The 10,962-nt window shown below is 39.7% G+C and overlaps 1 protein-coding gene across 1 annotated transcript in view; it reads right to left on the bottom strand.

The window, feature by feature from the left end:
• Positions 1-1,798: 1,798 nt before the first annotated feature.
• Positions 1,799-10,962, bottom strand: part of HCRTR2 (hypocretin receptor 2) — a 112,880-nt gene continuing 103,716 nt past the window's right edge. Inside the window, exons 6-7 of the mRNA XM_049653855.1 lie at positions 10,055-10,176; positions 1,799-2,132 (exon numbers count right to left, since the gene is read on the bottom strand). Of these exons, the coding sequence (XP_049509812.1) occupies positions 1,903-2,132; positions 10,055-10,176 (352 nt within the window). The 3' untranslated portion in view covers positions 1,799-1,902. The remainder of the gene's footprint in view (positions 2,133-10,054; positions 10,177-10,962) is intronic.

The following is a 10,962-nucleotide window of genomic DNA, read 5'->3' as shown; positions in this document are numbered from 1 at the left end:
GCTCTTATTCTGAGACACTACTTTGGCATTAAGGCATATTATCAGTATTACTTGAAGTACCCTCAAACTATTTAAAATGCTAGCTCCTATGACAATCTGAAAATTACAACCCTCCTTTCATGCAGCATAATTAAGAAAGTTCTCCAACGTACAAAGGGAAGAAAGGAGAGAGTTATAACATTTCGCTTTTGTTGATATCTTTCTCATAATTAACAAGTGAATTTCAGTAAACCTTGTATGTGAGAGTCGTTTTGGCTTTGAGTAGTAAAAAGCACACGGTCGCCACACATTCTAAAACAGGAAAACAACTTGTGGAAAATCTGGTTGTGTTACTTCTTTCAGAAAGCGATGAGTTGGGAAATAGAGATGAACAAGATTATTTGTTACCTTCTATAAAAATCTTTCTTAAATATTGTTCTCCACATCTTGTATTTCAGTAAAATAAGGACACCTGCTGCTATCACATGAGGAGAAGAGCAGCTTTCATGAATATCTTTTACTTTTAATTCAATTTTAAAGTGAATATTTGAATTAGAGAGATTTTGAAGAGGGACAAGTTTAAAATATCCAGTGCTTTGAATTGCAGATCTCACATTTGTACAAAATATGCTGGGCGGCTCCTTATTTGGGTGCGAGCTAAGAGCCAGCACTTACATTCTATCCACCTGTTGGTCTACATGGAGTCTGCAGACATAGACTGTGTCACTGAATGAATGGGAAACAGCGCAACTCTACTGTTTATGTCCCATGTGGGTTGCTCCGCTGCTCCACCCATGTTCAAATCTGTCCCCCAGAGAAGTTGGCTGCCCTGCAAACTCTATCAACATGTCCCCCTCAGTAACCTAGAGCAATTTTGAAGGCACGTGTACATCCACCCCTACCTCATTCCCTAGCACCTAGCACAGTGGGTGCGCTTCCATAAATATTTGATAAATTTTTATGAAATGTAAATAAATGCAAATATTTACCAAGGAATCTCCATGGCAGGAGTAACTCTCCCATATGGGACCCAGCTGTGACTTGGTAGTCCTCTGACCCTTTCCTTTGTAAATTGTATTCTTAATCTAATCCTGCAAGGCCAACTATATCATTTTCATTGGTTAGAAAAATCCTATCAGATTCTCAAATGCTGAAGTCTTTTCTTAGATATGGAGATCATTATGTATCTGTAGTTACTCCAAAATTGTTATTGTAATACAGTCTTACTGGCCATATGTTGGGATGACAAACGTTAGCAATGGTAAGGTTACAGACCTGAGAAAAGTGTGTAAATGGGTGATAAGATTCATGGAAAATAAAGTTTAATAGTATATATTTTTAGATAGTTTTGAAAGATAGCTTTTGAGAGTTATCTAATATAATATGCTATTTTGTATATAAATATTCTCTCAGATGGCACATCATAATGAGTCTTTTGTGATTTTTTTAAAACTATGAAATCAACTAACATGTCTGTTGTTAATGCAGAGTTAGTAATTGCTACTTCTTTTAGTAAACCAAAGAAAATCATTGGATAACTTTTGGTAATTTTTTGCAATCGATCTGAAGGTGAGAGATTAAAATAACAATTAGAATTAAAAATATTCAAACATTTAATTGACATAAATCATAATACATGAAACGAAAACTGAAATAGCCTGAAATAAATTCAGTTGAAGGTCAGACTTCTACCATGTTTAAATCAAAAGTGGAGAAATTATTTTAAACTGACTTTGTTTTTTATTTCCAAAGAGCAATAGATGAGAAAGAAAGAAAGAAAGAAGAAAGAAAGAAGGAAGAAAGAAAGAAAGAGCCACAAAGTAATTTTAGCTTCAGATCGCTAGGATAATAAAATCTGTGTGTACAGACATTTTTAAAAAAGAATAGTTTTACTCAGATATCCCTGTCATATGAAAGAAGATTCTACCAGTTTTGAAGTGGCCCCGCTCCATTGGCTGTTGGGAGTGTGCTTATGCTGGTGAGGACAACTTGCTCAGAGAGTTTTGATATGTTGTCAAAGTTGCTGATCTGGGTGGTCAAAGACTTCCGGCTCTCTGTGCTGGTCCGGCCCCGGGTGAGCCGATCCTCCTGGCGATGGTGAACTCCAAGGCAACAGCAAGAAAATGCAGCTTTAAATTCCTCTCGAAACTTTCCTGCCAAATCGGGGAGAATGAAAGGAAAAAGAAATAAGCATAAACATGTTTCAACAAATCCATGAGTAGGGTACAAATAAGCTGCTGCCTTGAGCCAAACTAACAATGAGGTGCAACATTTTGGGAAAAGTGGGAAACAGGAAGAGGAAATTGTGTTATTAGAAGCTGGGTAGACTCCTGAAACAATAAGATATTTCCCTAAAATAATGTAACTGCTTTTCATGTGTGATGCTTGGAGTTTGATTTATTCCTTCAGGGTTAAACCTTCTGTATTTGTGAGTGTGGGTTATTTAGATTAACTATAATAAAAGTGATCATTAGTAGGATGTCCAGAGTTATTTAATAACTTCAAAAATGATGAAAGCTGTATTGTATACAGCCATGACTATACAGAAATTATCCCTTTATTGTCCTCTGAAGAAACTGTTCTACTGGCACACTGAGTTCAACAAAGAATCTATAAAAAAAAATCTTAGAATGCGTAGAGAATTTCTAAAGCTTTATAATTCGGCATAAAGCAGAACAAAAAACTGAAGGAAGTTCTTTCTTGCCTTTAAATTACTGACGTGAAACTGGAGAAGTATGAAAATGAAATAATCATCTTTTTTTTTTAATTTTTTTTATTTTTTAATATATGAAATTTACTGTCAAATTGGTTTCCATACAACACCCAGTGCTCATCCCAAAAGGTGCCCTCCTCAATGCCCATCACCCACCCTGCCCTCCCTCCCACCCCCCATCAACCCTCAGTTTGTTCTCAGTTTTTAACAGTCTCTTATGCTTTGGCTCTCTCCCACTCTAACCTCTTTTTTTTTTTTTTTCCTTCCCCTCCCCCATGGGTTTCTGTTACATTTCTCAGGATCCACATAAGAGTGAAACCATATGGTATCTGTCTTTCTCTGTATGGCTTATCTCACTTAGCATCACACTCTCCAGTTCCATCCATGTTGCTACAAAAGGCCATATTTCATTTTTTCTCATTGCCACGTAGTATTCCATTGTGTATATAAACCACAATTTCTTTATCCATTCATCAGTTGATGGACATTTAGGTTCTTTCCATAATTTGGCTATTGTTGAGAGTGCTGCTATAAACATTGGGGTACAAGTGCCCCTATGCATCAGTACTCCTGTATCCCTTGGATAAATTCCTAGCAGTGCTATTGCTGGGTCATAGAGTAGGTCTATTTTTAATTTTCTGAGGAACCTCCACACCACTTTCCAGAGCGGCTGCACCAATTTGCATTCCCACCAACAGTGCAAGAGGGTTCCTGTTTCTCCACATCCTCTCCAGCATCTATAGTCCCCTGATTTCTTCATTTTGGCCACTCTGACTGGCGTGAGGTGGTATCTGAGTGTGGTTTTGATTTGTATTTCCCTGATAAGGAGCGACGTTGAACATCTTTACATGTGCCTGTTGGCCATCCGGATGTCTTCTTTAGAGAAGTGTCTATTCATGTTTTCTGCCCATTTCTTCACTGGGTTATTTGTTTTTCGGGTGTGGAGTTTGATGAGCTCTTTATAGATTTTGGATAATAGCCCTTTGTCCGATGTGTCATTTGCAAATATCTTTTCCCATTCCGTTGGTTGCCTTTTAGTTTTGTTGGTTGTTTCCTTTGCTGTGCAGAAGCTTTTTATCTTCATAAGGTCCCAGTAATTCACTTTTGCTTTTAATTCCCTTGCCTTTGGGGATGTGCCGAGTAAGAGATTGCTACGGCTGAGGTCAGAGAGGTCTTTTCCTGCTTTCTCCTCTAAGGTTTTGATGGTTTCCTGTCTCACATTCAGGTCCTTTATCCATTTTGAGTTTATTTTTGTGAATGGTGTGAGAAAGTGGTCTAGTTTCAACCTTCTGCATGTTGCTGTCCAGTTCTCCCAGCACCATTTGTTAAAGAGACTGTCTTTTTTCCATTGGATGTTCTTTCCTGCTTTGTCAAAGATGAGTTGGCCATACGTTTGTGGGTCTAGTTCTGGGGTTTCTATTCTATTCCATTGGTCTATGTGTCTGTTTTTATGCCAATACCATGCTGTCTTGATGATGACAGCTTTGTAGTAGAGGCTAAAGTCTGGGATTGTGATGCCTCCTGCTTTGGTCTTCTTCTTCAAAATTACTTTGGCTATTCGGGGCCTTTTGTGGTTCCATATGAATTTTAGGATTGCTTGTTCTAGTTTCGAGAAGAATGCTGGTGCAATTTTGATTGGGATTGCATTGAATGTGTAGATAGCTTTGGGTAGTATTGACATTTTGACAATATTTATTCTTCCAATCCATGAGCAGGGAATGTCTTTCCATTTCTTTATATCTTCTTCAATTACCTGCATAAGCTTTCTATAGTTTTCAGCATACAGATCTTTAACATCTTTGGTTAGATTTATTCCTAGGTATTTTATGCTTCTTGGTGCAATTGTGAATGGGATCAGTTTCTTCATTTGTCTTTCTGTTGCTTCATTGTTAGTGTATAAGAATGCAACTGATTTCTGCACATTGATTTTGTATCCTGCAACTTTGCTGAATTCATGTATCAGTTCTAGCAGACTTTTGGTGGAGTCTATCGGATTTTCCATGTATAATATCATGTCATCTGCAAAAAGCGAAAGCTTGACTTCATCTTTGCCAATTTTGATGCCTTTGATTTCCTTTTGTTGTCTGATTGCTGATGCTAGAACTTCCAGCACTATATTAAACAACAGCGGTGACAGTGGGCATCCCTGTCGTGTTCCTGATCTCAGGGAAAAAGCTCTCAGTTTTTCCCCGTTGAGGATGATGTTAGCTGTGGGCTTTTCATAAATGGCCTTTATGATCTTTAAGTATGTTCCTTCTATCCCGACTTTCTCAAGGGTTTTTATTAAGAAAGGGTGCTGGATTTTGTCAAAGGCCTTTTCTGCATCGATTGACAGGATCATATGGTTCTTCTCTTTTTTTTTGTTAATGTGATGTATCACGTTGATCGATTTGCGAATGTTGAACCAGCCCTGCATCCCAGGAATGAATCCCACTTGATCATGGTGAATAATTCTTTTTATATGCTGTTGAATTCGATTTGCTAGTATCTTATTGAGAATTTTTGCATCCAAATTCATCAGAGATATTGGCCTGTAGTTCTCTTTTTTTACTGGGTCTCTGTCTGGTTTAGGAATCAAAGTAATACTGGCTTCATAGAATGAGTCTGGAAGTTTTCCTTCCCTTTCTATTTCTTGGAATAGCTTGAGAAGGATAGGTATTATCTCTGCTTTAAATGTCTGGTAGAACTCCCCTGGGAAGCCATCTGGTCCTGGACTCTTATTTGTTGGGAGATTTTTGATAACCGATTCAATTTCTTCGCTGGTTATGGGTCTGTTCAAGCTTTCTATTTCCTCCTGATTGAGTTTTGGAAGAGTGTGGGTGTTTAGGAATTTGTCCATTTCTTCCAGGTTGTCCAATTTGTTGGCATATAATTTTTCATAGTATTCCCTGATAATTGTTTGTATCTCTGAGGGATTGGTTGTAATCATTCCATTTTCATTCATGATTTTATCTATTTGGGTCATCTCCCTTTTCTTTTTGAGAAGCCTGGCTAGAGGTTTGTCAATTTTGTTTATTTTTTCAAAAAACCAACTCTTGGTTTTGTTGATCTGCTCTACCGTTTTTTTAGATTCTATATTGTTTATTTCTGCTCTGATCTTTATTATTTCTCTTCTTCTGCTGGGTTTAGGCTGCCTTTGCTGTTCTGCTTCTATTTCCTTTAGGTGTGCTGTTAGATTTTGTATTTGGGATTTTTCTTGTTTCTTGAGATAGGCCTGGATTGCGATGTATTTTCCTCTCAGGACTGCCTTTGCTGCATCCCAAAGCATCTGGATTGTTGTATTTTCATTTTTGTTTGTTTCCATATATTTTTTAATTTCTTCTCTAATTGCCTGGTTGACCCACTCATTCGTTAGTAGGGCGTTCTTTAACCTCCATGCTTTTGGAGGTTTTCCAGACTTTTTCCTGTGGTTGATTTCAAGCTTCATAGCATTGTGGTCTGAAAGTATGCATGGTATAATTTCAATTCTTGTAAACTTATGAAGGGCTGTTTTGTGACCCAGCATATGATCTATCTTGAAGAATGTTCCATGTGCACTCGAGAAGAAAGTATATTCTGTTGCTTTGGGATGCAGAGTTCTAAATATATCTGTCAAGTCCATCTGATCCAATGTATCATTCAGGGCCCTTATTTCTTTATTGACTGTGTGTCTAGATGATCTATCCATTTCTGTAAGTGGGTGTTAAAGTCCTCTGCAATGACCACATTCTTATCAATAAGGTTGCTTATGTTTATGAGTAATTGTTTTATATATCTGGGGGCTCCGGTATTCGGCGCATAGACATTTATAATAGTTAGCTCTTCCTGATGGATAGACCCTGTGATTATTATATAATGCCCTTCTTCATCTCTTGTTACAGCCTTTAATTTAAAGTCTAGTTTGTCTGATATAAGTATGGCTACTCCAGCTTTCTTTTGGCTTCCAGGAGCATGATAAATAGTTCTCCATCCCCTCACTCTCAATCTAAAGGTGTCCTCAGATCTAAAATGAGTCTCTTGTAGACAGCAAATAGATGGGTCTTGTTTTTGTATCCATTCTGATACCCTATGTCTTTTAGTTGGTGCATTTAATCCATTTACATTCAGTGTTATTATAGAAAGATACGGGTTTAGAGTCATTGTGATGTGTGTATGTTTTATGCTTGTAGTGATGTCTCTGGTACTTTGTCTCACAGGATCCCCGTTAGGATCTCTTGTAGGGCTGGTTTCGTGGTGACAAATTCCTTCAGTTTTTGTTTTTTTGGGAAGACCTTTATCTCTCCTTCTATTCTAAATGACAGACTTGCTGGATAAAGGATTCTTGGCTGCATATTTTTTCTGTTTAGCACACTGAAGATATCGTGCCAAGCCTTTCTGGCCTGCCAAGTTTCAAAGGAGAGATCAGTCACGAGTCTTATAGGTCTCCCTTTATATGTGAGGGCACGTTTATCCCTTGCTGCTTTCAGAATTTTCTCTTTATCCTTGTATTTTGCCAGTTTCACTATGATATGTCGTGCAGAAGATCGATTCAAGTTACGTCTGAAGGGAGTTCTCTGTGCCTCTTGGATTTCAATGCCTTTTTCCTTCCCCAGTTCAGGGAAGTTCTCAGCTATAATTTCTTCAAGTACCCCTTCAGCACCTTTCCCTCTCTCTTCCTCCTCTGGGATACCAATTATGCGTATATTATTTCTTTTTAGTGTATCCCTTAGTTCTCTAATTTTCCCCTCATACTCCTGGATTTTTTTATCTCTCTTTCTTTCAGCTTCCTCTTTCTCCATAACTTTATCTTCTAGTTCGCCTATTCTCTCCTCTGCCTCTTCAAGCCGAGCTGTCGTGGTTTCCATTTTGTTTTGCATTTCGTTTAAAGCGTTTTTCAGCTCCTCGTGACTGGTCCTTAGTCCCTTGATCTCTGTAGCAAGAGATTCTCTGCTGTCCTCTATACTGTTTTCAAGCCCAGCGATTAATTTTATGACTATTATTCTAAATTCACTTTCTGTTATATTATTTAAATCCTTTTTGATCAGTTCATTCGCTGTTGTTATTTCCTGGAGATTCTTCTGAGGGGAATTCTTCCGTTTGGTCATTTTGGAGAGTCCCTGGAGTGGTGAGGACCTGCAGGGCACTTCCCCTGTGCTGTGGTGTATAACTGGAGTTGGTGGGCGGGGCCGCAGTCCGACCTGATGTCTGCCCCCAGCCCACCGCTGGGGCCACAGTCAGACTGGTGTGTGCCTTCTCTTCCCCTCTCCTAGGGGTGGGATTCACTGTGGGGTGGCGTGGCCCGTCTGGGCTACTTGCACACTGCCAGGCTTGTGGTGCTGGGGATCTGGCGTATTAGCTGGGGTGGGTAGGCAAGGTGCACGGGGGGCAGGAGGGGCAGGCTTAGCTCGCTTCTCCTTAGGTGATCCACTTCAGGAGGGGCCCTGTGGCAGGGGGAGGGAGTCAGATCGCTGCCGGAGGTTTGGCTCCGCAGATGCACAGAGTTTGGTGTTTGTGCTGCGTGAGCAAGTTCCCTGGCAGGAACTGGTTCCCTTTGGGATTTTGGCTGGGGGATGGGCGGGGGAGATGGCGCTGGCGCCTTTGTTCCCCGCCAAGCTGAGCTCTGCCGTCCGGGGGCTCAGCAGCTCTCCCTCCCTTTGTCCTCCAGCCTTCCCGCTTTCCGAGCAGAGCTGTTAACTTATGACCTCCCAGACGCTAAGTCGCGCTTGCTGTCGGAACACAGTCTGTCCGGCCCCTCCGCTTTTGCCAGCCAGACTCGGGGGCTCTGCTTGGCCCGCGAGCCGCCCCTCCGCCCCGGCTCCCTCCCGCCAGTCCGTGGAGCGCGCACCGCCTCGCCGCCCTTCCTACCCTCTTCCGTGGGCCTCTCATCTGCGCTTGACTCCGGAGACTCCCTTCTGCTCTAATCATCTTTTTAAAGGAAAAACGAACAGCACTGGGAGTCATCCGTGTTCTCTCTGAGCCTCAATTACCAAACTGGGTGATTGAGTGACAACACAAGAAGGGAAGGTTCAAGGGTGTAGCAAAATAGGAGGCACCAGCCAAGTTCCCAGTGGTTATCAGCACCTCCCCTGCCTCACTCAACCCTCTGAATTTGACTTGGTTCTGTGGCCTTGACTTCAAATACTTCTCCTTACACAACCTCTTAGTGGGTTTTATCTGCTTAGTGCAAGGGTCAGGCCCTTAGTCATTTCCTAACCTCAAGGCAGTGGCTTCTTCATTGCTTTCCAAGACAGAGCTCCACATGGCCCCTTAGCTCTTCAAACAGCACATGAGCAGTGAGTTGTATCTGGTTATCTAAGACCTAATGCCATCTTTATTTTAGAGACAGGGGTTGGATGTAGCAGGGGAAAGCATGAAAACGGACAACCGAATACAAAATAAAGCTCCACCACCTGATTCTCTGAAAGATGAAATAAAGCAGGTTTATATACGGTATATGCCATGATCAAGAAAAAAACAACAAGAAAAGTTGCTTAAAAAAAAAGTCTAATTGATTGTCTTTTTTTTTAATAACCCATACAACCCACAAGACTAAAGATGAAGTTGGAAAATACACATTTTTTATTAAGTATGTCATAAAATGAATTGCTTTTTCTTCCACATTAAATGATCATATATTTAGGGATAGCAATGAGAAAGAAATGACCAACTGGTTAGAGAAGAAGACAGTGTAAAGATGTAACTAATTAAAACACAGTTTTAGAAGTCAGCCAGGAAAAATGTTTGTAAATAAAACAATTAGTTAATTGATTTTTATAATTATGTTGGTTCCATAAACAGAGACAGATTAAATCAGTTACAGATGTGTGTGTGTGTGTGTGTGTGTGTGTGTGTGTGTGTGATTTAGTTTGTGCGTTATTTAGGAGTAATATCATTTTTTGGTGGTCATTGAGAAATCTTGAGATAAACCCAAGAGATGTTACTGATAAGAGAAATGCAAATACAGAAACCTACCTAAAAGTGGAAGGGTTCTAATTCAACCTCAATTAGGCAATCTCAGTGTTGTCAAAGGAAATAATATAGCAAGTTTGTTTTATTTTCAGATAAATTTGTTTTACATTTTGGTAAATCATAAGTTTAATGTATGGCAAGCAAGATTCTGTGGTATTCAGTTCTTACAATTTTCACTTTCCTATTTCAACATTTCTTTTAAATTTTATGGGGAAAAGTGCTTACATGATTTCCTCTGATGAGTTAGGTAAGAGGTGCTCCTTCTCATAAGGGGAAGAAAAACTCAAGACAAATTACATCGGGGGAAAAAAATTCTCATTATATGGCACTTAAGCTCTTTACACATTTCAAGAGTGTTCAACACCCTGCTGGTCATTGATCCCTTGCCCTTGGTTAGAATTGTGGTTTGCATGGAAGAAACAGTTGAAAACTCACCACTGAGAAAATTGTAAATAATTGGGTTCGCAGCACTATTGGCATATACGAGCCAGTGTGAAAATGTAAACCAGGCATATACAGTCTCTCTGTCTTCTGTGTGGGTAAACATCCCAAATACTCTGTAGGAAAAACAAACCAAACCAAAAAACAGTGACAGAAAATTCAATGTGATTTTGAAAAGTACCTTTCAAATAATGAAATTCAAGTGTGAACATAGCCCTTGATAGAGGCTGCTTAACCCCTGTTCTCCTCTGCAGTGGGCATTGGTTTATGCTACCATCGTGAGTTTAGAAAAACCTCAGAACCTGAACAAAATCTCCATGGCACAATTAGTAAACCAAAAGCCAAATCGGATCAGAGAAGGATCTTTCTCTCCCATAAATAGTAAATGCAATACTCTTTCTGGTGGGTAAGTGTACAGAAGTCACATATATATCTATGTTCCTTCTTTCATATTGTTTCTAAATACAATTGATCAATGTTTGCTAATATTCCGTTTTGGGCATCATTTAAAAAGCACTCCTAAACTGTAGTCTCTGTGTACTTCTTCCTTTCTACATTCGTGCACTGATCAAAGTTTCACCATTTTTCAACTACAATCTCCCCAGCCTTGTTGAAATTTGTCTTCTGGGAATTCATTATGGCCAGAGAGGAACTAGTTTTCAGTAGGCAAAATTCTGGTAACTTCTTAAAATTCATGAGTTTTAGTGTTTTATTTATTATTTTAAACTCTGCGGGTGCCAGGTGGCTCAGTCAGTTGAACATCTCTTGATCTCGGCTCAGGTCATGATTTCACAGTTCGTGAGTTTGAGCCCCTTATCTGGCTCTGCAGTAACAGTGCTGAGCCTGCTTGGGATTCTCTCTCTCTCTCTCTCTCTCTCTCTCTCTCAAAATAAGTAAAAAAA

Source organism: Panthera uncia (genome assembly GCF_023721935.1).
Source record: "Panthera uncia isolate 11264 chromosome B2 unlocalized genomic scaffold, Puncia_PCG_1.0 HiC_scaffold_24, whole genome shotgun sequence".
Taxonomy (NCBI): domain Eukaryota; kingdom Metazoa; phylum Chordata; class Mammalia; order Carnivora; family Felidae; genus Panthera; species Panthera uncia.
Note: the sequence above shows the minus strand (reverse complement) of the source record. Positions and strands in the feature narration are given on the sequence as shown.